Source organism: Pseudorasbora parva, chromosome 4 (assembly GCF_024679245.1).
Source record: "Pseudorasbora parva isolate DD20220531a chromosome 4, ASM2467924v1, whole genome shotgun sequence".
Classification (NCBI taxonomy): domain Eukaryota; kingdom Metazoa; phylum Chordata; class Actinopteri; order Cypriniformes; family Gobionidae; genus Pseudorasbora; species Pseudorasbora parva.
In genome coordinates this window covers 3,034,465-3,061,517 of record NC_090175.1, presented here as the reverse complement: position 1 = coordinate 3,061,517, position 27,053 = coordinate 3,034,465, and the positions used below count along the sequence as shown (strand labels likewise).

General features: G+C 43.5%; 1 protein-coding gene across 1 annotated transcript; it reads right to left on the bottom strand.

Moving 5' to 3' along the window:
• Positions 1-975: 975 nt before the first annotated feature.
• LOC137073709 (deoxynucleoside triphosphate triphosphohydrolase SAMHD1-like) lies at positions 976-27,053 on the bottom strand. The gene is made up of 11 exons (XM_067442412.1): positions 27,003-27,053; positions 24,098-24,217; positions 23,932-24,005; positions 17,526-17,634; positions 16,519-16,610; positions 16,285-16,424; positions 15,922-16,088; positions 10,139-10,219; positions 9,938-10,042; positions 8,586-8,705; positions 976-2,055 (listed from the first exon to the last, which is right to left on the bottom strand). Exons 1-11 carry the CDS (start codon positions 27,051-27,053, stop codon positions 1,807-1,809), a joined length of 1,308 nt encoding a protein of 435 aa, XP_067298513.1. The 3' UTR covers positions 976-1,806.

The window sequence follows — 27,053 nt, the reverse complement described above, 5'->3', positions numbered from 1 at the left end:
TTGGCAACTTTTTTGCCAGTAAATTCCTGTAAATTCTACAGTACATTTTTACAGTGTATACACAGATTACATAAATACATTAAAACATACATAAATTCTGGTTTCGAAAGCAGTCTTACATGCATTAATTAGACCAATTTTTAAACACTGAAAACATCATGATCATGTGTAATAAACCATAATTCATCATGATGCAGTCATTGTATTTGTATCTACCTAATTATTATTATTATTTTTTATTCATTGCCTGCCTTTGCTTTTTCACTTAGCACTTTATTGTAAGGCACTTTGGTGTGGCTCAGCCATCTGTAAATGTGCTATAGAAATAAAATTGACTTTGACTTACGCTGCAAAAACAAAATAAACAAAGTCAATGACTATCAGCTATAGCTATCAAACAGAAGCTGTAAAAAAACCTATAAGTAAAATATCCTAATTTAAATAAAGTGCATAAAACCTCAACAGAAACACTTATTTTACAAATAGTTCCTGAATTATTTCTAACAAACCCATTCACTGTAAAATGCAAATATCTCACATGCATGACCTGATATAACTTTCTGTCACTGCGTCACAGTTATTATCTCTTAAATAAAGCAACATGCAGTGTAACAGCTGTGTATTCAGACCCATCCTGGACTAGCACAGGCTCTATACTCTTCAGCACAATGATGACCCACACAACAGACAATACAGAAACCCTTTAATATATCATGATTAAACATATGACTCAACACCTCACCATCTCCACTTATTATAGCCTTTATTTCTTTCATACAGAATCTCTTATTGAAAACATTCATTTTACATTCATTTTAATGTTTAATTGATATACAGTTTGAAGTGGTTTAATTTAGTAAATCTAAGTTTTGCAGCCCTTTGCCAAAAAATAAAAGGATACGTTTGTTACATTTGATTTTGATTACCAGTGTTTTTTTTTAAATATATATGTAATAATGACTCAGTGTGTGACACAGTGTGAATACAGGCACATATGATTACATACGATATAATAATCTACAGCTTCACCATTACAGTTGATAAAAGAGTTTCTAAAAAACAAACTGTAAACTGCAAAACATGTTTTCCCAGAATAGAGATATAACAGAACTCCTGCATCCTCAGAAAAGGTAAATATCAATAGATGATAGAAAGATTCATTCCAGTTTAACTTTTATCAGTAAAACTGTGTAACCCCCAAAATGATAGTAATCAAATCTTTGCACACGTCAAATACATGATATTATATGAAATGATTCATCGATTTATCATTACCTCTTCATCATCCACTACTGTAAATCCCTATTTAGTCCCAACACCCAAACCCACATTGTGTAAATAATTACACATAAAAGTGTGCAAAAAGAGCTGCTCAAGCAATAATATAAATCAGCCATTTTCCAAACAATGGAAGAAAATACTAAAACCCTTTCTTCTTTTATTTAAGCCAAGTAATTAAACTAATCATTGCCATTTAAGTGTATATCTTAATATTTGCTAAGAAAAGCCTCCAGATAAAAATAAAATAAAATACACAATTGTGCCTCAGAGTTAATCATTGATTAGACTGTATTAATTGTAATTACACAAATGTAATTATTGCATTAAATTGACAGCCCTGGTATAAAGAAGTGTGTGATAGATAGATAGATAGATAGATAGATAGATAGATAGATAGATAGATAGATAGATAGATAGATAGATAGATAGATAGATAGATAGATAGATAGATAGATAGATAGATAGATAGATAGATAGATAGATAGATAGATAGATAGATGGATTTAGTGATCAGATTTTACTCTCTTACTTAGGTTTAAGAGACAGTGCAGGAGCATTAGACTGGGATCCCCACATTGCAGGTTTGGGATACACCCCCTCCTCCAGTTGATGACAGGTCTGACTGAAGTCACGGCCCTCATAGAGCTTCCAGACACCACTGAACACCTTACAGGAGTGAACCGCTCTTATACCAAACCGGTCCTCCACAGAACGACAGCCAACTGTAGTCTCATGCATTGAGCCTTGAAAATCCTCCTGTTCAAAGAGCTGGATCTTAAAAGTAGAAAAAGAGGGAGGATGATAAAGGAAAAATGTGTTGTTTTTTAAGACATAGAGCTGCAATGTTCTGTTTTTGTGTGAATTTTATTAAAGCAGTTGTTCTTTTTACTTGATTGAAGTGAACAAATGAGCATGTAAAACATTTAAAGGTGCAATGTGTAGTATTTTTGCAGTAAAATATCCAAAAACCACTAGGCCAGTGTTATATTTTTTGTTCAGTTGAGTACCTACAATATCTCAAATGTTTCCAACTATTTGTAAATTGTGAGAAAATTGGTACTCGTCCTGGTACTCGCGAGCCGTGTGTTTGTTTAACAATCACTCCAGCGGCCGTGCTCAGCTCCTCAACACTCGGCCCTGCTCTGCTTCACTACAGTAACGTTAATAACCAATCGCTCCACCATCCATGCTCAGCTCCTCAACACTCGCTCCTGCTCTGCTTTACACTACAGTAACGTTAATAACCAATCGCTCCAGCGGCCGTGCTCAGCTCCACAACACTCGGTCCTGCTCTGCTTCACTACAGTAACGTTAATAACCAATCGCTCCAGCGGTCGTGCTCAGCTCCACAACACTCGGTCCTGCTCTGCTTCACTACAGTAACGTTAATAACCAATCGCTCCAGTGGCCGTGCTCAGCTCCTCAACACTCGGTCCTGCTCTGCTTTACACTACAGTAACGTTAATAACCAATCGCTCCAGCGGCCATGCTCAGCTCCTCAACACTCGGTCCTGCTCTGCTTTACACTACAGTAACGTTAATAACCAATCGCTCCAGCGGCCGTGCTCAGCTCCTCAACACTCGGTCCTGCTCTGCTTTACACTACAGTAACGTTAATAACCAATCGCTCCAGCGGCCATGCTCAGCTCCTCAACACTCGGTCCTGCTCTGCTTCTCTACAGTAACGTTAATAACCAATCGCTCCAGCAGCCGTGCTCAGCTCCTCAACACTCGGTCCTGCTCTGCTTCACTACAGTAACGTTAATAACCAATCGCTCCAGCAGCCGTGCTCAGCTCCTCAACACTCAGTCCTGCTCTGCTTCACTACAGTAACGTTAATAACCAATCGCTCCAGCGACCGTGCTCAGCTCCACAACACTCGGTCCTGCTCTGCTTCACTACAGTAACGTTAATAACCAATCGCTCCAGCAGCCGTGCTCAGCTCCTCAACACTCAGTCCTGCTCTGCTTCACTACAGTAACGTTAATAACCAATCGCTCCAGCGGCCGTGCTCAGCTCCACAACACTCGGTCCTGCTCTGCTTCACTACAGTAACGTTAATAACCAATCGCTCCAGCAGCCGTGCTCAGCTCCTCAACACTCGGTCCTGCTCTGCTTCACTACAGTAACGTTAATAACCAATCGCTCCAGCGGCCATGCTCAGCTCCACAACACTCGGTCCTGCTCTGCTTCACTACAGTAACGTTAATAACCAAATCGCTCCAGCGGCCGTGCTCAGCTCCTCAACACTCGGTCCTGCTCTGCTTTACTACAGTAACGTTAATAACCAATCGCTCTAGCGGCCGTGCTCAACTCCTCAACACTCGGTCCTGCTCTGCTTCACTACAGTAACGTTAATAACCAATGGCTCCAGCGGGCGTGCTCAGCTCCTCAACACTCGGTCCTGCTCTGCATCACTACAGTAACGTTAATAACCAATCGCTCCAGCGGGCGTGCTCAGCTCCTCAACACTCGGTCCTGCTCTGCTTTACACTACAGTAACGTTAATAACCAATCGCTCCAGCGGCCGTGCTCAGCTCCTCAACACTCGGTCCTGCTCTGCTTTACACTACAGTAACGTTAATAACCAATCGCTCCAGCAGCCGTGCTCAGCTCCTCAACACTCGGTCCTGCTCTGCTTCACTACAGTAACGTTAATAACCAATCGCTCCAGCGGCCGTGCTCAGCTCCTCAACACTCGGTCCTGCTCTGCTTCACTACAGTAACGTTAATAACCAATCGCTCCAGCGGCCGTGCTCAGCTCCTCAACACTCGGTCCTGCTCTGCTTTACACTACAGTAACGTTAATAACCAATTGCTCCAGCGGCCGTGCTCAGCTCCTCAACACTCGGTCCTGCTCTGCTTTACACTACAGTAACGTTAATAACCAATCGCTCCAGCAGCCGTGCTCAGCTCCTCAACACTCGCTCCTGCTCTGCTTCACTACAGTAATGTTAATAACCAATCGCTCCAGCAGCCGTGCTCAGCTCCTCAACACTCGGTCCTGCTCTGCTTAACACTACAGTAACGTTAATAACCAATCGCTCCAGCAGCTGTGCTCAGCTCCTCAACACTCGGTCCTGCTCTGCTTCACTACAGTAGCGTTAATAACCAATCGCTCCAGCAGCCGTGCTCAACTCCTCAACACTCGGTCCTGCTCTGCTTTACACTACAGTAACGTTAATAACCAATCGCTCCAGCGGCCGTGCTCAGCTCCTCAACACTCGGTCCTGCTCTGCTTTACACTACAGTAACGTTAATAACCAATCGCTCCAGCGGCCATGCTCAGCTCCTCAACACTCGGTCCTGCTCTGCTTCTCTACAGTAACGTTAATAACCAATCGCTCCAGCAGCCGTGCTCAGCTCCTCAACACTCGCTCCTGCTCTGCTTCACTACAGTAACGTTAATAACCAGTCGCTCCAGCGACCGTGCTCAGCTCCTCAACACTCGGTCCTGCTCTGCTTCACTACAGTAACGTTAATAACCAATCGCTCCAGCAGCCGTGCTCAGCTCCTCAACACTCAGTCCTGCTCTGCTTCACTACAGTAACGTTAATAACCAATCGCTCCAGCAGCCGTGCTCAGCTCCTCAACACTCGGTCCTGCTCTGCTTCACTACAGTAACGTTAATAACCAATCGCTCCAGCAGCCGTGCTCAGCTCCTCAACACTCAGTCCTGCTCTGCTTCACTACAGTAACGTTAATAACCAATCGCTCCAGCAGCCGTGCTCAGCTCCTCAACACTCGGTCCTGCTCTGCTTTACACTACAGTAACGTTAATAACCAATCGCTCCAGCAGCCGTGCTCAGCTCCACAACACTCGGTCCTGCTCTGCTTCACTACAGTAACGTTAATAACCAATCGCTCCAGCGGCCGTGCTCAGCTCCTCAACACTCGGTCCTGCTCTGCTTCACTACAGTAACGTTAATAACCAAATCGCTCCAGCGGCCGTGCTCAGCTCCTCAACACTCGGTCCTGCTCTGCTTTACTACAGTAACGTTAATAACCAATCGCTCTAGCGGCCGTGCTCAACTCCTCAACACTCGGTCCTGCTCTGCTTTACACTACAGTAACGTTAATAACCAATCGCTCCAGCGGCCGTGCTCAGCTCCACAACACTCGGTCCTGCTCTGCTTCACTACAGTAACGTTAATAACCAATCGCTCTAGCAGCCGTGCTCAACTCCCCAACACTTGGTCCTGCTCTGCTTCACACTACAGTAACGTTAATAACTGCATGCATGAACGTGATTTCTGCCCGAGTCCTATTTTCCACCGGCTGTGAGATGAAGACCACTTGTCCCAAGATGCTGCGCTCAAGCTTTGCGTCATCAAACTACACATTTGTTTTGAATAGGCACCCTCCAGTGGACGGAAAGTTGCATAGTGCACCTTCAATTAACAGAATGGTTAGTTCACCCAATAATGACAGTACATGTCTTCATATTCAATCAATCTCATATAATTTGAATCTTCTGGGATTTTCTTTCATCCATGAAAGATAAAAGGTAATATTTAGCAGAATGTCTGAGCTGCTTGATTGCAACTATGGCTGTCAAGATGCAAAAATTACAAAAACCCTACCAAAATGGTACCATATAATTTGTCCACGACTTGTTTCTATAGCTAGAGCAAAAAACCCAGTGTTAAATTAACTATCCTCAGAGTTTATTTGACTCAACACTCAAGAGTGTTAAAGGTAATGAGATAAGAGATTAATTAAGTGATGATTGACCAATATTGATGAACACCTGATGATAAGCAGAATCACTGAAGGAAAGAGTCACTATTTTTAAGTCAGCATTATGGTGATCAGTCTTTGCTTTAGTTGGGCTCTTGACCCTTGACTTTTTAACATTAGTTTTGTACTAAATTCTTTATATGGGTAGCATTTCTATGTGTATTACGTAGTTGTGCACGTACTGCGCGCTGACGGCAGTTCTGTCATCGCGTTTTTGTTTACTTTCAGTTTAGTTTCTGCCACCGTCTTCTATGAGTGATAAATACTAAACCACACGTTATCACTTCTGTTTCCTAATGGCTGTATGTTCAACATGTGAATGGGACGAGATATAAACCAGTCAAACGATCTTCTGTCTCCTGTCACACTTCTTGCCGGAGTTCCGTAGTGGACTAGCACTCCACCTAACTTCAGAATATATTAGCCCTTTGCACGTTTTTTTTTTTTTTTTTGGCTGCTTTATCTGTGTTTAGAAAACACATTTTGTTGAGTAAATCTATTCAGGAATTGATTATGTTTTGATTAGCATAATTATTGTTTAGTGAAAGTTATATCACTCTCAGACCAAACTTTAATTATGTGTATAATGTGTTAACTTTACATTATTGATTACAACAGCTCTGTGATGTTATAGCATGAGATTTTGTACTTTATTAATTTAGCCACACACACAGACATCAAGAATCAGTGTATGAATCTCAACAGTGGTGACAAACAGCATATCAGACACAGATGAACTCTGAACAAAAACAAGCCACTAAAAATTCAAATAAAACAGCAAAAATAAACAAAATTTGTAAGACAAAAAAATATTTGACTGAAACAATTTATCTTATTTATGTCGCTATGCATGCTGGGAGCCATGGGTGAGTTTTGATTGGTGCACCCAGAATGCACTGCAAAAGCTTTTTGATGGTCACCATTGTTGAGATTCATACGCTGATTATTGATGTCTCTGTGTGGCTTAATGACAGAGATATCCATATATTTTTTTTAATAGAATAACTTTTAAAAAACTCAGATTGTTGAAAACACATATCTTAAGCTTATATCATATACAGCAGCCAGAGTAAATACTAGCATTAAAACATCACCACACTGCTCAACTAAAGCAAATACTGACCACCATAATGGTGACATCAAATTTTTATTTTTATTTTTTATGAATCATTAAAATTTCTAAACCTCTGTTAATTCTCTATAAGAGCTTCTGTAGATGTCTGACAGAAAGTCAGTCTGGGCTGCGTTTTCCAAAAGCATCGTAAGACTAAGTTGATCGTAGAGACCATTGGTGGCAATTGTTCTACGATCAACTTAAGCTTATGCTTTTGGGAAACGCAGCCCAGGTTAGTAATGTGAATCTTTGGTTAGGCAGCAAATCGATTCAATTCACAAACAATTTTTGCAAATTCAGACCAATTCAATTCTAGATGATTCACATTAAAATTCCTTCCGATCTCTCTCGACTCTGCATTGTTTTGTATGCATTCATAGGATTAATTAAATGCTTCCCCTAATGTGTTTTTGGCAGGGAGTGAATTACACAACAGCCTTCAGGGGTCAGAGAGTGGGCAAAAAAAGCTTCTCTCCAGTGTTAATGTTAGTTCCTGTTATTACTTTGTTATTTTATTATTATGCCCCACTTTATTTTAATAGCCTATAAAAGTCATTTATAAAAAATTCCGTAAGCAAAAAATGAAAAAGGCTTTGTTAGTTCATGTTAACTATTGTGTAGGAGAGTGTTAATGGCTACTAGGGATGAAACAATACAGTTAGTCCACAGTTCAATACATACCTTGTTTATTAACCACGTTTTTTTGGTTCGGTTCTGTTTTTTTTGCTATTCTATTCTTAGACGACAGGAACAGAAAAAGGTTAAAGATAAAATATTTTTATTTCAATATTCTTTCTTTATTTTACTTAAAAGACTTGAAAACCCTTACTTAAACTTAAAACTCGCGGAGTAAAACTGTCCAGTAATCGTATGTTTGACAGACGTTTAGTGCGCGGCTGCGTGCGCTCAATGCAAAACAGTGCATAAGCACACTAATGAAATGTTTAACCAGCAAGGCTTTAAAACGCGGCTAAACACCCCCTAACTTTAGTGCATATGATTGGATATTTGCTCATATCAGCTTATAGACTCACAGGCACACTCAGAAAGAGCCTAAGTAACCTATGCATCAAAATTTTTTATCAATGCATCGAGAAAACAAGTGAATCATTACACTCCTACTAATAAGTGAAGCTGATAATGCTGTTTGTGGAGATGTTTAATGACATTGGAGCTTGACATCATCAAACATGTTTAGATGTCAACCATATTTTCCTTTTCAACCAAAATTTGATGTCTGAGTGACATTGGAGTCCACGTCCAATAACATTTCTAGCTAGACCATACATTGTGACCATATATGAGCTAAAGGTGAGTGCGCTGTGAAGTTACACCTTTAGCTCACTGCGACCTTATGTTGTGACACACTGGCTCATTTTGCTCCTCCCTCCCCTACACTATCTGTATTTGAAAATTCTGTAGGAATGACAAATAAACCATAAACACACACCATGCCAAGGCGCCACCATTTGAAGCACTCTTTAGCGTCCTTCTCCTCCTCGTCAGAGTTCTTTGTGTAGTAAACCCTCCCAACATATTCAGTAAACTCCTCCGGCAGCAGACTGGACCTCTGCCGAAACAAATGAAATCAAACATGTTGATCAGTAATTATAGATCTAGGAATCTTGTTTAACTTACCCAGATTTCACTTGATCTGTGGAGACTTGAACTGTTGTTGTGCAAGTTACTCTGTATGTATTATATAATAAATATGTGGGTACACACACAAAATATACAGTATATAGTACAATTTTGTTGCTTGGGGAACCAAACGTATAACTGTAAAGGGTACCACCCCAGTAACAGCCACTTTTACCTTAAAAAGGTAACATTTTTTATGTTTTTGAGATTGTGTAGAACTCACACCCTAGAAAGTCCTAGAATATTGCTCTGACCCAGTCATCTGGCCATCACAATTTGGCCCTTGTCAAATTTGCTCAAATCCTTACGCTTGCCCATTTTTCCTAGTCTGGTTCCAATTCAACCAAGCCAAGAAAGACCTCAACTGGATAGACCTACAACCAATCAGAGCAACGAAGCAACGCATTACGCTAGTTGTCAAATGTCAACAGAACTCAACTGCACTGTGTTGCCAAGTTTGCAGTTTTCCCAAGGGTTGTTTCCCATGTCTGCAGTTTGAATCGACCTCATCTATGTGATATATAGACCCAGGAATGTGAATTTTAGCAGGTAACCTTGCCAAAATAAAACACATTTTAACCCCAAATTCCATTTTTTTCAGGAGAATCCAGGCATCCAGGCTCCATTTTTCCTGCTTCTAACTTTTAGGACAAAATGTTCACTTGCTGCCTAATATATCCCATCCACAAACAGGAGCCGTGATGAAGAGATCATCAGTGTCATTAATTTCACTTGCCAGTGTTCATAATGTTATGATAGGTGTATAAATCACATGAGTGGCAAATATGTTATTTTATGACTAGGTGAATGCTACTTGCTTTATCCTCTAAAACAATGTAAGAATTAAATATATATATATATATATATATATACTTAAAAGTTTAATCTTTAAAGAAACAAGTGCTGCTAAGATGTTTAAGACAATCTGAATACCACTTAATATCACTTTCACCTTACTCTTAATGCAAGATGAAAGTGTAGTCCTAAAGCAATGAATTTCATTATATGATATAAATAACAATGTGTCAAGTTTTCTTAAACTGGTACATTTATAACATGCCGTATCTGTGTCATTTCAAACATTATAATCTAATGATATGATAATGAAGATTATATGTGTAAGTCTGTTGAACATGTTTTAAATGCAGTTGGTATGAGTACCTCATATTTCTTAATCTTGTAGCCTTTAGTTTGTTTCTTCTTCCTGTAGAAATAGACATGGTTGAGGGGGTTTTCATTATTCTTATTATAATCCAGTTGGATTACCTGTATGAGAGGAGATGTACAGTGTTACACTCACTAAAAAGTGTTGAGATAAAAATCAAAAGAATGGACATTTTGGAAATTCTAAACACAACATACATCAGTGTTGAAATCCTTCATATCCAAGAACACAGTTGGGTGAAGTTTGTTCCATTCTTTCACTGCGGTATTCCAGCTAGCCTAGAGTATTAAGCATTAAAGTCAAACAAATGATTTAAATGAGTGTGTCATCTCGTTGACTTTAACACTCCGTAGAGTGGGACCAAGGCCAGGTTTCACAGACAGGGTTTAGATTAAACCAGGATTAGGCCTTAATCCTAAAGTAACTTTTATAAACATGCCTTAGAAAAGAAAAGAAAAAAACATTTCTGGTGTGCATCTTCTCATACAGACAAAACAATGCCCCTGACCAGTGGCAGCTACTGGTCTGTCAGAGAGGGGAAGCTCATTTTCGGCCTACATCATAAAATTGTCTATTTATTTAAAAGTAAATTCTGCCCTGTGTTCCTTTTCAAGAAAATGGTCTGTGACCCTGTCGTACCAACTAGGAGTCTTTTCAAGTGACTTGACCAGTGTCAATGGCCAGCAGAGCTATAAAAAAAATATTAAACTCTGTAAAACTGAAACAAGGAATGTGGTGTATAATTGTGTGAAATGTATGATGAAAATCAAGCAATTTCGCCAAGCAAATATCAAAGAAATAGGTTGCAGCAGTTTTATTTCGACTGAACTTGAGAAATCCGCGATGGGACTCAACGCGAATAGCTTCAGTGATTCCTTATAGTACAGAATCGCTGTCAGTCAAAAGGAGATGCAGTCTCTCGACAGACCCTCCAATCATCACGCAGAAGCTCGGAGTCCGGGCCAGCCCACTCCCCATTCACCCCCAGAGACGCTGAGCGTCCGTGGGCGGGACATAATCGCAGCGTTTAACCAATGACCGTCTAGTTTCAAAGCGCTGAAAAAAACGTCCAAAGCAGCTCCATTGAAGTCAATGGACGCTGATCTTCAATAGGGAAATGCGCTGTGACGCTCATAGACAGCTGACGCTGCGGGAATGTATGAGAAGGAAATCGAGTCAGCCGACCTGCTATATGTAACTGATTCTGAACGAACTCGTCTTTGAGATGATTACTAGAATGATTTCTTTTGTTTTCCGACGCATTTTTAGTCAATAAAATGTTAATACAATAGTACACATTTGACTATTAATTTTGTGACATTATAAGGGAAGCTGAGCTTCCCTTGCAGTCTTAAAGAAATCGCCACTGCCCCTGACATATTTTAAGATGTTTCTGTGCAAGTTGCTTTCAGTTAAAACTAAAATGCATGTTTGAGCTAGCCTGACGTGGTCATACTCAGCTCTAGTCAGAATATGAGTCTGATGCTCCATTGGGCTGTGATTATGGGGCGTGTTTCAACCGAACCAGGAAAGACATCAATTGGATAGACCTACAACCAATCAGAGCAACGAAGCGACGCATTATGCTAGTTGTCAAATGTCAACAAAGCTCAACTGCACTGTGTTGCCAAGTCTGCGTTTTTCCCAAGGGTTGTTTCCCATGTCTGGGGGGCCCCCCTTTACTTTCAGCTCTAAATTTTCTCTGGCTGCTTTAACTGTGTTTATAAAGCACATTTGTTTTGAGAAGGTAAGCTGAGAGAAAATGTGATATGATTTTGTTTTATTATTGATGATGAAGTTTTCATGCAATGGCTGTAATCACTGATCTCACTCAGAGTTTAATGTTCTGGTTATAGAGATAATGTGTTAATAATTTCGTATGGTTCAAAATGGTAAATGGTAACTGTGATTATACAGCATGAGATCCAGCAGTGTTGTAGTAATTAAAAATGCAGGATTTTAATCTACAGCATTACTCAGACATACACAGAAATCGTCTCGGTTACGTATGTAACCCTCGTTCCCTGAGGAGGGAACAAAGACGTAACGTCAGTGACTGATGAATGGGGGTTTCGCCTAGAAGCCAATCATCTTCGAGATCTTAGAAAACGCCCAATGGCAGTGCCAAAGCCATGGGCATGCGAGATTTGCATGCGTAACTCCGCCTACCCACCTGGGTATATAAGGAAGTAGCTGGCATGAATCGCATTATGTTACCTGCTGAGGAGCCAAGACTGAACTCTCGGCCGTTCCAGCGGTACAGCGGAAGTGGCAGCGGGACGTTACGTCTCCGTTCCCTCCTCAGGGAACAAGGGTTACATATGTAACCGAGACGTTCCCTTTCGTTCAGTCACTCCGACGTAACGTCAGTGACTGACGAATGGGGGTCCCAATGAAATAACGCCACTCGGCTGTCTTCCAGTGCCCTGCGTAAGCGTGAGAGCCCTGATGCAAGTTAGGACGGTCAAAGGCCTCTACTTAACGCAGGAATACCAAGGTACACTGGGAGGCATATTCCAGAAGGAGATATGCGCCAAGATGCCTACCCGTAGGGAGGACTTAAGAATACACGTATGACCCGAGGGGCTGCATACGGAAGATCACTGGGATACCAGCCGCAGGTGGATTTTTAACCCCAGGGGGTGGCAAGTTGCCAAGGGAATACACCCGCTCAGGGAAGCTTACGGTGGAATACACATGGTGGGGTCACCGGAGGGGAACCATGCACACGGGGCACCTGGCCGGACAAGAGTGTCTGGGCTAAGGGCAGACTTACTGGCATCGACGTCGTCAGTGCTGGAGGAGCTCAGGGCTCTCGGGGAGCTCACCTGAGAAGAATGTCGCACGTATCCAGTCCGTGTAGTGGAATGGCAAGCAAGCGAAGACACTTGTAGAGGCGAGTACATAGTCGGATACAGGCTCCACACGGAGGTTATAGAACCTGGCGAATGTTTTTGGTGTCACCCAGCCTGCAGCTCTGCAGATGTCTGTCAGCGGAGCGCCATGTGCTATAGCCCAAGAGGAGGCCACACTCTTGAGTGGAGTGGGCCCTGACCCCAAGGGGACATGGACGTCCCTGCTGCTGGTAGCCAAAACAACGGTGTCCACTACCAGTGAGACAGCCTTTGCTTTGAGAGATCCTTCCCTTTCAGCTTCCCACCATAACAGACAAAGAGCTGGTCTGAGGTCCTGAAACACTGCGTCCTGTCTACGTAAGCGCGAAGGGCGCGTACTTGACAGACCAATGCCAAGGCTGGGTCTGCCTCCTCCAAGGGCAGCGCTTGCAGGTTCACCACCTGGTCTCTGAACGGAGTGGTGGGAACCTTGGGCACATATCCAGGCCGGGGTCTCAGGATCACGTGAGAGTCAGCCGGCCCGAATTCCAGGCACGCTTCGTCAACCGAAAATGCCTGCAGGCCCCCCACCCTCTTGATGGAGGCCAATGCGGTCAGGAGCGCTGTCTTCATAGACAAGAACTTAACATCTACTGACCGCAAAGGCTCAAATGGGGCCCTCTGCAGAGCACTTAGAACTACTGAGAGGTCCCAAGAGGGTAAGAGAGGAGCACGAGGAGGATGTAGTCTCCTCGCACCCCTCAGGAACCTGATGACCAGGTCGTGCTTACTTACCGTTTTACCGTCCAAGAGGTCATGATAAGCGGCGATAGCGGCCACGTAAACCTTCAGGGTGGATGGAGACAGCCTTCGATCCAACCGTTCTTGGAGGAAGAGCGCACAGACCCGATCGGGCATTTCCAGGGGTCTTCTTGGCGAGAAGAGCACCAATTGACGAAGAGGTTCCACTTCAACGCATAGGCCTGTCTCGTGGACTCGGCCCCGGGCGGAAGTGATGGTAGCCACCACCGTAGGTGGTAGGGTACTCAAACCTGCCGCGTCCCGTCCAGGAGCCACACGTGGAGGTTCCAAGATCGGGACGCGGGTGCCACAGGGTGCCCCGTCTCTGAGAGAGGAGATCCTGTCTCAGAGGAATCGGCCAGGGAGGGGCTGTCGCAAGGAGAACTAGTTCTGGGAACCAGGTCCGGCCGTGCCAGTACGGGGCGACCAACGTGACCTGCTCCTTGTCCTCCCTGACCTTGCACAAAACACGTGCAAGAAGGCTCACTGGGGGAACGCAAACTTGCGTAGGCCCTGCGGCCAGCTGAGCGCCAGTGCATCCGTGCCGAGCGTGCCCTCGGTCAGGGAATAGTACAGGCTGCAATGGGACGAGTCGTGGGAGGCAACAGATCTACCTGTGCGTCCGCGAACTGATCCCAGATCAGCTGGACCGACTGGGGATGGAGTCTCCACTCCCCAGGGATTGGCTGAAACCGTGAGAGCTCGTCGGCTGCACGTGAAGGTTCAGGACGCGAAGGTCCAGGATCGGTCGTAACCCACCGGATTTCTTCGGTACAATGAAGTAAGGGCTGTAAAAGCCGGACTTCATCTCGGCTGGAGGGACGAGCTCGACCGCGCCCCTCGCCAGTAGGGCCGCGATCTCCGCACGCATGACTGGGGCATTGGACCCCACTGCTGGCGTGGACTGGGACGGCTTCCTGCAGCGCGCTCCGCGGCGTGGCCAGGGTGAAGGCTGCTGCTGTGGCCACGCGGGAGGGGGTTGCCGGAAGTCGCCCTGGCGGCGAGGAGGCCGAGGCAACTGTGCCGGCGGCGCATAGGTGCAGCAGCGGGCCGCCGGGGCAGATGGCCTCAGTCTGCCTCTGGTGACAGCCAAGAACTGTTGGGCGCAGTTCCTGACCGTGCCGCCGATAAGGCCGGCCTGGGATATGGGCGAGCTGAGGAGGCGGGCTCACTCAGCCTTTCCACATCTACCAAGTAAGGCCCATTGTCTTTCCCGGACCACAGCTCTGGACATCTCCTGACCCAGGGGGCGTGTGGTCACCTACGCCGCGCTGGGCGGGATCGGTGGCAGCACGCCTTTCTAGAGGCAGTGTTACCGGCCCGGACTCGGGTGGCATAGCGGCCCGGTGTCGGGGCACTGGTAACGACTGCGCCCTGACAGAGGAGACCAGGGAAGGACTCGCGTTCCACTGGGGTCTGCTCTGCGAGGGGGCTCATAGCCCTGGATCAGCTCTGTCCTTGTGCATACCCATCAGGCGGCAGCTTACCCCATAGCGCTACTGGACTACGCCACCGAAGTAGACGAGCCAATAGGCTTGGGAGGGCGCTTAGGATAGCCTCACCGCGTCAAGTCAAAGCACTCAGTGGACACCGTAGTGCGCAACAGAGCACCTGACTGAGGGGGAGGGACCCCAGTGTACACTTAGGCCGCGACCCCTCGAGGGCAGAGAAGGCGGTGGTGGCCATATTCGGCAGCCCTGACACAATACAATGAATGGTTTAGTTTGCATCTTTCTCCGCCGCCATTACTGAACTACATCTCAAACTAGCGCTCGACATCAACGTCATCGTTCTCAGACACTCCCTCTGTTCGCTGATTGGACCGGTAAAAATTTGTTCGAAGAAAACCTAAGACTACACATCAGTCCCAGACGTAGTACTGAAGGAAAATAAAAATTGAGCGGAAGTACGTAGGAGGGCAGAGACAGGCTAAGAGGCATATGTGCTCTTAGCATAATCCCCAGTGTTAAGTCAGCACTGCTGTGACATAAGCTGACATGATGTAACAATGAACGGTTGTGTTTTTGGTAACAAAGATTAATATGTAATTTTACAAACATATTGTTCACTGTTAGATAACGCATTCACTTGCGTTACCTAATGGGACCTTATTGTAAAGTGTTCTAGAGCATTGTGATATTTATTTTAATTTAATTCATTAAAGTAAAAAAAATAAAAAATAAATTAAACTAATTTGATAGGAATAACATTTTCTGTTAGATTTTTTTCTTAGAAAGGAAGAAATTAATAAGAATAATACCAACTAAATTTTTAATGTCCCGTAGAGAAATCTAAGGGGAATAATGAAATTAAGTTGAAGATGTTTTTTCTCAGTTCTCTTCTACCTTAAATGCCTCTCTCATCTGTGATATGTCTTCTTTCTCTTCAGGTTTGCTCAGTCGAGTCTCTCCAACACACTTTGGCAAGCGTCTCCTCACAACATCCTCAATCTCTTTTTGGGCACCTTTCAGCCCGTCTTTATTGTAGTACAAGATCCTCTCAAAGATGTGATCTGAATGAGAACAATTTTGACTTCTTAATTTAGATTTCTCTATAATTGAAACTTTTCTGGTCAAATTAAAACATGTTGAGAATCATAAGAGTAAAGAGTAAGAGTAGTATTCCTTAAACTTTGAACTCAAATTTATTTACAGCTTCTCTTTTCCTCTTTTTTTCCGCCCCTTTAGATACCCGTGTTTTCATCTTACCCGTCAGTTTAATGAACTTTGCAGTCTTTTCATCTTCGGCTGTTGAGTTGCTTTTAATCTTGTTTTCGATGTCGTCTTGTGAAACTAAAATCGGTTTAATCTCAAATTTGTCTTTAGCCTTTAAGAGGGCTTTTTTGATTCTAATGAAGAAAAGTAAAGAAGAAAATGCAAAGGTAAATAACTCAAGCAAAGATAAAGATTTTAACTGGGATAAAAAAGTAACTAAAAATGTACTTGTCTGCAATAATGTTAACGATCTTGTGCTTGTAGGCCTGGAGATACAGAGAGTATCGGGTGTGAAACATGTCATAAACATTATCTGCCACCTGAAAAAGACAGAACACCGCAGTCAAATATGAATAATCCAACACAGACACACATTGGCTGGTGTTTACACAAGTATGGCTTACATTAAGTTGCAAATATTGTAAAGGTTTTACATTTTCATTCCGAAATAACCCTCAAATATTTCTAAAGTGGAAAGTTTTAAACTTTAGAGAGATATAATTCATTTGGGAATAAGCAGTTATTGATCACTTACAGACAATGTTTCTGCATATTGTACAGAAACGATTTGCTGTTATACTCAAATGATTTTAGCTGTTTGCATAGATTACTTAAAGATTTGTGTTGATTAAGCTCATTTTAATTATTTATTTAACCCAAGTGTAATTTGAACAGAGTATTACATCAAACGAAATTAATTATCATTTAAATCATAAAATATTTTTTGTTGAGTTGCCTGAAACTGGGCAGTGTATTTCTAGTTCCCAGCATGCTTTCCATAGTGATCAATCAGGGGAGTAAATGTTGCTATTAAGTGATGTTTAATGTGTTATTTTAGTAAAGGGAAATACCTGTTAATATGTAATATTCAGCTATGTTTAATATTTAAAAGGGTTTCTGTTGTGTTGATTTTTGTGGTTACCATTATGCATAGGGCACCAATTTGAACATCAGGAGCACTGGTTGGATGTGAATAAATTATGTTCAGGGAACAGAATACCTCAAATGAAATTGGTGTGATCTCATTAAATTAACACGTATTTTACTCATAACTAAAATTAACATTAAGTTCAAATAGATCTATTCAACTTTGTGGAAATGTGTCATAATTTCTTTAAGTTAGACCAGCAATATTGTTTTTTTATTTTATACTCATAACATTATCCAACAGGCAGTAAGTAATCAACCATCAAATAAGCAGTGGTGAGTGATAAGTGATCCTGTGTATCAGGTACCTTGTCCCTGAAGCAGATGTGATTTTCCCCCTCCACCTCACACACTCGTGCAGATTTCAGCAGACGCTGATGGTCAAAGCTGTTTGGGATGCCGAGGTGATGACAGTCTCTGCAAGAGAGGATTTAAATGTGCACTCAGTACTGCTGATGGATAAGACTGAACTCTGACTTCATACTGACATCTAACAGCAATTATTACTCAAAAGGTGACAGTTTTCGGTTACTGATACCATTGTAGAATTGCTCTGTTCAGCCATGATTCATTTATTCTAGTGGAAGTGTCCAAACATGAGAGATCGCTAATATTAGGCTTCTCATGTCATATGATTACGGTTCACTGGTGTTGAATTAACACCACTCTGTGTTCATATAGGACACATCAGCAGGATGTTAAAATAAAGGAAATACTGATCTCCATAATGGTGACCAGACATATATGTGACCATTCACATATATGGGATTTAATATTTATATTCTCCAATATACTGTATTGCAATATATGAAAGCGGCAATCATTTGTATATTTTGCAATATATTACAGGAATATATAATATATTGTAAAATACCATCAATATATTATAATATATTTCAAGTAATATATTGGTAAATATATTTTCCTTTCGTAAGGGTCTACAAACCTGTTAATTCTCAAAAAGAACTGTAGATGTCTGACAGAAATGAAGACAATCTGGTTTATAATGAGAGATATTTAATGTCTTCTCAGTTGATTAAACTTTTTTTCTAAAGGTACAAATGCTGTATGAATATATTTGAAAATATGAATCAAAATGTAAATCAAACTAAAAACCATTTAAAGTGCCTCTTTATGCTTTTTTGAATATCATTCAGTGTGTAGTATAGCAAACTGTGACTGTAAATAATCTGCAAAGTTGAAAGTGAATGTGTAAAATTATTGTCTTACAAAAGAAAGAATCGACTCTCACTTCCATGACCTGCATACGTAACGCAGTAACACATTTGCATAATGTCCACCCTATGGTCTTCATTGGCTGCCTGTGAACAACGTCTACTTTGACCCGCCCTCAAACACTGTAGCTGGTTTGTGTTGTTGTGTATATATGTCTGAATATGGGGTTTTCTGTTCCGCAAAAGTAAATTCTGATTGTAAACACTTCCAAAAGATGAGGATGTGTCATTAACTGAGGAGTGATACAACCAGGATTTTTTTTTTTAAACTTTTATTCCATGTGCTCTTAAACTGTTTTTACAAATAATCAGTCAGGTGCTAAATTTAATGAAGGCTGATGCATTTCAGGTATTTTCTCCTGTGTATCTGTGTCTTACTACTTGGAAGTATGATTCATGAATTATGTATGTTTTTTTGTTTTATACTGGGTGTTTTTATATTGTGTGAGTTTCTTGCTAACTCATGTTATTGCTTCATATTGTCTGTCATTCTTACTACTTTGAGCAAAGAGAAAGGATAGAGCAATATTTGTTTTACAAACTTTAGTGTTACATCAGTCATTCACCTTATGTTAACAGCAACAAGAAGCCAATCAGAGCCCTGTTGCATGAAGCTAGCTGAATAAACTCTGAGTTTCAGAGCAGGTTTAGAGTTGACAAATCCAGATAAATCCAACCTGGTTTAGATTAAGTTCAACCGTTTCTCAAAGCTCGGTATAAACCTTCTCTGTCAACTCAGGTTTAATCCAGAGTCAGCGATTAACTCTGAAGTGCTTGCACCTGAAAGTGTGACACGTGTGGCAAACAGCCAATCTCAGTGTCCGTTTGATTCACTTCTCTTCTGAAGATTGAGAGATCATTTTGAAAATTATCATGAAATTAAATGCGTTTACAAGGCAGGAATAAACTCTGCTGCTGCAGTGACAGTTTGAGAAGGCAGATAAAGATGATCTGACTATATCAATGCATGATGTGAGTCAGAGAAATATGCCTAATAATTATAGGTTCACCAAGAGCTTAATGCATACACGTTGTTTAAAAGAATTATGAATGCATGTTTTATATTTAAATTACTATTTGGCTTGTCAATTAATATAATATTTGTATGAACATATTATATGATTTCAAAGTGATTATAATTCATATAATATAAATGTAATAAATGTGTGTGTGGCTTTAGAGTGTCTTTGCTTGCAGCTGATTGGTCCAGTTTGGGTTTGTGATCTCTAACTCAGAATAAAACCGGCTCCAGAGCAGGTTATCCGTTTAGTGTGAATTACCAAGGTGAAAAACACTGATAAAAAAACCTAATCTTGAACTTACCCGGGTAGCAACTGAAACCAGCTTTGTGCAACAGGCCACAGCGCAGAGACCAATCACAACACACTGGACCATCTGACCAATCAGAGCAGAGTAGACCAATCACAACACACTGGACCATCTGACCAATCAGAGCAGAGTAGACCAATCACAACACACTGGGCCATCTGACCAATCAGAGCAGAGTCGACCAATCACAAGACACTGGGCCATCTGACCAATCAAAGCAGAGTAGACCAATCACAACACACTGGACCATCTGACCAATCAGAGCAGAGTAGACCAATCACAACACACTGGACCATCTGACCAATCAGAGCAGAGTAGACCAATCACAACACACTGGGCCATCTGACCAATCAGAGCAGAGTAGACCAATCACAACACACTGGGCCATCTGACCAATCAGAGCAGAGTAGACCAATCACAACACACTGGACCATCTGACCAATCAGAGCAGAGTAGACCAATCACAACACACTGGGCCATCTGACCAATCAGAGCAGAGTAGACCAATCACAACACACTGGGCCATCTGACCAATCAGAGCAGAGTCGACCAATCACAAGACACTGGACCATCTGACCAATGAGAGCAGAGTAGACCAATCATAACACACTGGGCCATCTGACCAATCAGAGCAGAGTAGACCAATCACAACACACTGGACCATCTGACCAATGAGAGCAGAGTAGACCAATCACAACACACTGGGCCATCTGACCAATCAGAGCAGAGTAGACCAATCACAACACACTGGACCATCTGACCAATCAGAGCAGAGTAGACCAATCACAACACACTGGGCCATCTGACCAATCAGAGCAGAGTAGACCAATCACAACACACTGGGCCCTCTGACCAATCAGAGCAGAATAGACCAATCACAAGACACTGGGCCATCTGACCAATCAGAGCAGAGACCAATCACAACACACTGGGCCATCTGACCAATCAGAGCAGAGTAGACCAATCACAACACACTGGACCATCTGACCAATCAGAGCAGAGTAGACCAATCACAACACACTGGGCCATCTGACCAATCAGAGCAGAGTAGACCAATCACAACACACTGGACCATCTGACCAATGAGAGCAGAGTAGACCAATCACAACACACTGGGCCATCTGACCAATCAGAGCAGAGTAGACCAATCACAACAGACTGGGCCATCTGACCAATGAGAGCAGAGTAGACCAATCACAACACACTGGACCATCTGACCAATCAGAGCAGAGTAGACCAATCACAACACACTGGACCATCTGACCAATCAGAGCAGAGTAGACCAATCACAACACACTGGGCCATCTGACCAATCAGAGCAGAGTAGACCAATCACAACACACTGGGCCATCTGACCAATCAGAGCAGAGACCAATCACAACACACTGGGCCATCTGACCAATCAGAGCAGAGACCAATCACAACACACTGGGCCATCTGACCAATCAGAGCAGAGTAGACCAATCACAACACACTGGGCCATCTGACCAATCAGAGCAGAGTAGACCAATCACAACACACTGGGCCATCTGACCAATCAGAGCAGAGTAGACCAATCACAACACACTGGACCATCTGACCAATCAGAGCAGAGTAGACCAATCACAACACACTGGACCATCTGACCAATCAGAGCAGAGTAGACCAATCACAACACACTGGACCATCTGACCAATCAGAGCAGAGTAGACCAATCACAACACACTGGGCCATCTGACCAATCAGAGCAGAGTAGACCAATCACAACACACTGGACCATCTGACCAATCAGAGCAGAGTAGACCAATCACAACACACTGGGCCATCTGACCAATCAGAGCAGAGTAGACCAATCACAACACACTGGGCCATCTGACCAATCAGAGCAGAGTAGACCAATCACAAGACACTGGGCCATCTGACCAATCAGAGCAGAGTAGACCAATCACAACACACTGGACCATCTGACCAATCAGAGCAGAGTAGACCAATCACAATACACTGAACCATCTGACCAATCACAACACACTGGGCCATCTGACCAATCAGAGCAGAGTAGACCAATCACAACACACTGGGCCATCTGATCAATGAGAGTAGACCAATCATGACACACTGGACCATTTGACCAATCAGAGCAGAGTAGACCAATCACAACACACTGGACCATCTGACCAATCAGAGCAGAGTAGACCAATCACAACACACTGGACCATCTGACCAATCAGAGCAGAGTAGACCAATCACAACACACTGGGCCATCTGACCAATCAGAGCAGAGTAGACCAATCACAACAGACTGGGCCATCTGACCAATCAGAGCAGAGTAGACCAATCACAACACACTGGGCCATCTGATCAATGAGAGTAGACCAATCATAACACACTGGACCATCTGACCAATGAGAGCAGAGTAGACCAATCACAACACACTGGGCCATCTGACCAATCAGAGCAGAGTAGACCAATCACAACACACTGGACCATCTGACCAATCAGAGCAGAGTAGACCAATCACAATACACTGAACCATCTGACCAATCACAACACACTGGGCCATCTGACCAATCAGAGCAGAGTAGACCAATCACAAGACACTGGGCCATCTGACCAATCAGAGCAGAGTAGACCAATCACAACACACTGGACCATCTGACCAATCAGAGCAGAGTAGACCAATCACAATACACTGAACCATCTGACCAATCACAACACACTGGGCCATCTGACCAATCAGAGCAGAGTAGACCAATCACAACACACTGGGCCATCTGATCAATGAGAGTAGACCAATCATAACACACTGGACCATCTGACCAATGAGAGCAGAGTAGACCAATCACAACACACTGGGCCATCTGACCAATCAGAGCAGAGTAGACCAATCATAACACACTGGACCATCTGACCAATCAGAGCAGAGTAGACCAATCACAACACACTGGACCATCTGACCAATCAGAGCAGAGTAGACCAATCACAACACACTGGACCATCTGACCAATCAGAGCAGAGTAGACCAATCACAACACACTGGGCCATCTGACCAATCAGAGCAGAGTAGACCAATCACAACACACTGGACCATCTGACCAATCAGAGCAGAGTAGACCAATCACAACACACTGGGCCATCTGACCAATCAGAGCAGAGTAGACCAATCACAACACACTGGGCCATCTGACCAATCAGAGCAGAGTAGACCAATCACAACACACTGGGCCATCTGACCAATCAGAGCAGAGTAGACCAATCACAACACACTGGGCCCTCTGACCAATCAGAGCAGAGTAGACCAATCACAACACACTGGGCCATCTGATCAATGAGAGTAGACCAATCATAACACACTGGACCATCTGACCAATGAGAGCAGAGTAGACCAATCACAACACACTGGGCCATCTGACCAATCAGAGCAGAGTAGACCAATCACAACACACTGGGCCATCTGATCAATGAGAGTAGACCAATCATAACACACTGGACCATCTGACCAATGAGAGCAGAGTAGACCAATCACAACACACTGGGCCATCTGACCAATCAGAGCAGAGTAGACCAATCACAACACACTGGGCCATCTGACCAATCAGAGCAGAGTAGACCAATCACAACACACTGGACCATCTGACCAATGAGAGCAGAGTAGACCAATCACAACACACTGGGCCATCTGACCAATCAGAGCAGAGTAGACCAATCACAACACACTGGGCCATCTGACCAATCAGAGCAGAGTAGACCAATCACAACACACTGGACCATCTGACCAATCAGAGCAGAGTAGACCAATCACAACACACTGGGCCATCTGATCAATGAGAGTAGACCAATCATAACACACTGGACCATCTGACCAATGAGAGCAGAGTAGACCAATCACAACACACTGGGCCATCTGATCAATGAGAGTAGACCAATCATAACACACTGGACCATCTGACCAATGAGAGCAGAGTAGCTTGCAGAGAGAAGGGACTGAATCATCTGACGAGTGGTTTGTGAATCATTGAACATTGTGGTGATTTTTAATGTATAGTGTGAAAATTAAAGTTTTTTTTTTGACCTTTGATGCAATAAACATGTTGTAGGAGACTCCAAAACTAAATTAGGACACTTTAAAATGGCATAATAGGGCAACTTTAAACCTAACATATTGCATATTTACCTTGCAAAATAGTCCCATCTTCGCACATCAATGCCATTGAATTTATTTGCCAAAATCTCAAACAGGAAAATCTTCTGATGAAGAAGAAAGAAGAATTAAAATACTTAATAAAATAAACTTAAAACACTGTAACTTGATGGATATTATAGATTACAAGATTGTGTACCTTTGGAGATTTAGAATAATCCCCATTGATTAACTTCTGAATGGAGCGGAGATCTTCTTCATCCAGCTCTGTTATTCCTCTACTCTTTATTATGTCCAGAAGAATCCAGAATGAGGCCGTCTTGATACAAACAACAACAAAACAGTCTCACATAATATAAATCTTTGAAATAACGTAAAATATACAACCATAAATGTGAGCTTCATGAAGACTGAGCATCTAAATGCAGATATTATTGAAAAGACAAATACTAAATTGTTTAGAATTTAACATGTATTACATACAGGGGTTGAGTATGGGATGCTTTTAGACTCTAAATGATTAAGACATGGATGCACAATTATCCGTTAACCTTTTACTCTCCACAAACAAATGCCTTTTAACTTGTATGTGCAAAACACAGAATTGCCTGAATGTGCTGCAGTTTGTATAAATAAAGACTTTTTTTGAATACACATTTTTTTTTTTTTTGCATTAGTGTATCATAATTTGCGCATGCAACAAAGATGTGCTTTTGTGGATCATGTGACACGCGTGCATCAATTGCCGTCTTTGCCGGCATCTCATTTGATTCATTTGGATTTTGAGACATTCATTTCGCGTTTTCAAGCAGTTCATAACCCACTCACAAACAACAACCAGTGAATACGCCAGGTGATGATTATTAATATGCACAAATACCAAGTGTGCACTTCTACGTTTAAAGGTCCCACGGCATGACATTTTTATTTGATGAGGTTTTCCAACATTAATATGAGTCCCCTAGTCTGAATGTTGTCCCCAAGTGGCTAGAAATTGATCTGTGTAAACCGAGTTCACTGTCTTTCTCTGCCTTTGAGAAAATGAGAGCCCAGACGAGCTGATCTTCAATTCTCCTGTTATGACGTCATCAGGAAAGGTTACGCCCCTTCCTCTGCTTCGCCCGCCCAGAGAATTATAGTAGAGAATATATTCAGTTTATCAGCCGAGATGTCAGCACAGGCTTTACCATACGGATTCGACAGCACCGCCACAGACAGTGAGTAACAGTGTTCATTAATGCCTGATCTGGGATCAGTGAGTTCTGATGTGTAGCTAATCATTCAAGTTCACACAGACTTTCTTTATAAATCGTTTAAAACTGTCAGTCCTGCCGCTGGCCGTCTTGATGCATCAGCGAATCAATTCGCTGTGTTTCCTTTATCGAGGGAACTCGCACTGCGTCATCGTAGATGACACATCGGGGAACGCCCTCGGCGTGACGCTACTGAAATCATTTGAAAAAGCCCAATCTTGATTGGTGTTGCGTCATGACGTAACGAGTGACGGCATACCCGGAGGTATAAAGGGACGCTGGCATAAGCATACACAGCTTCTGCTCTTCAGCGGTTGCGCTCTGTGTGATCGTTTGTCTATTTGGTGTTGTTTGTCCAATAAGTATTAGGTGGCAGGCTCGTGAGCCTCTTAGTTCTGTCCCGCGTCTGTTGAGGCAGCGCGGCGGCAGATCAGCGGGCTCGCAAATGAACTTGTCAGCGGGTCTGGGGCTGCTGAGGCACTTTCTCAGTCCCTGCTGACAGAGTTCGGATGTTCTCCGTCCCCGCGTGGAAGCCCGCGCTGCGGCCTCTTCCCTCGGGGTGGAGAACCCGGTGCTTGAGCCGTCTGATTCTGAGGAGTTAGATGTGCTCAGCATCGAGGCGGGTGACGTAAGCACCAAGCACGCTGCTTCATTCATAAAATAGGGGCGCTCGGGCAGTAGTAACCCGGTGTCCCCGTGCGGAAGCCCGCGATGCGGCTCTTCCCCAGAGTGGAGAACCAGATGCTTGAGCGATCTGATTCCGAGGAATTAGATGTGCATAGCGTCGACGGAGTGAAGTAGAAGAGAGCTCGCCACCTCTTAATGCAGGCTCGATCGCGCGTTGTCGAGGCAGCGCGTGGATTACGGGTCTGCAACAAAAGTGAACACACGCTATCAAGTGAACACGCGGTGTACATGTGATACTGTTTGGCGTGAGGTACGCAGTCAGTGCCTGAGGGTGCTGGCTGTGTTTGTTGAGATATGTTCATTCAGCCTATCATTCAGACCATGTTCACTTGAGGGGTGATTAGGGGCATTTAATTCTGAGGAATTAAATGGGATTTATCTGACTTTGAGGAGTTAGATTATCAACCTATCATCCAAAAATGTGTTCACAGGGCTTTTTTCATCTAAGAACAGATGAAGCCCCTCTCCCGGGGAGCGATCGAGGTCGCCTCCTCTGTGGAGTTTTATGGAAGTCGATGCTGTGATCCGCCGTCTACGACGCTCGGGCCACATTGACTTCCAGCGGACGCATGCTGCCTTAGCCGCCTCTAGAAAGACGGCAGCTGGGCAGCAAACGCGTTTGAACACCGAAAATCCTCCCCAACTAAGCCCTGCCGGGTGGCCGCTTCAGGGGTTCGGGCAGGAGGCTCGGTGGGTACCAGAGACCAGCCTTGAGAGGCTGGTTCCCCTAGTAGAATATCTTGGCGCATGGTTATGCTCCCGAATATATCTGCTGGGGCCCTGTGTACCGTGGGCAAAGGGGTACTGACTGCAGTTCAGTGTTCCAATACCAGTCATTGGTGTGGTCTGAATTGTGGTGTGCCCAGCCCAGTGGCCGGCTGGCTGGAAGTCGATGCTGCGATCCGCCGTTTACGACGCTCGGGCCACATTGACTTCCAGCGAACGCATGCTGCTCTAGCCGCCTCTAGAAAGATTGCAGCTGGGCAGCGAACGCGTTCGCACACCGAAAATCCTCCCTGACTAGCCCTGCCGGGTGGCCGCTTCAGGGGGTCGGGCAGGAGGTTCGGTGGGTACCGGAGACCAGCCTTGAGAGGCTGGTTCCCCTAGTAGAATATTTCGGCGCATGGTTATGCTCCCGAATATATCTGCTGGGGCCCTGTGTACTGTGGGCAAAGGGTACGGACTGCAGTTCAGCGTTCCACCACCAGGGTTCAT

Bases quoted from the DNA above. Each gene is read 5' to 3' on its own strand.
- LOC137073709 (XM_067442412.1), bottom strand. From the start codon at position 27,053: ATGAACCCTGGTGGTGGAACGCTGAACTGCAGTCCGTACCCTTTGCCC. The intron at 16,425-16,518 runs GTACATTTTTAG...TTTCTTCATTAG, and splicing joins GTTAACATTATTGCAGACAA to AATCAAAAAAGCCCTCTTAA. The intron at 10,220-15,921 runs GTAGAAGAGAAC...TTAATACTCTAG, and splicing joins AGATGAGAGAGGCATTTAAG to GCTAGCTGGAATACCGCAGT.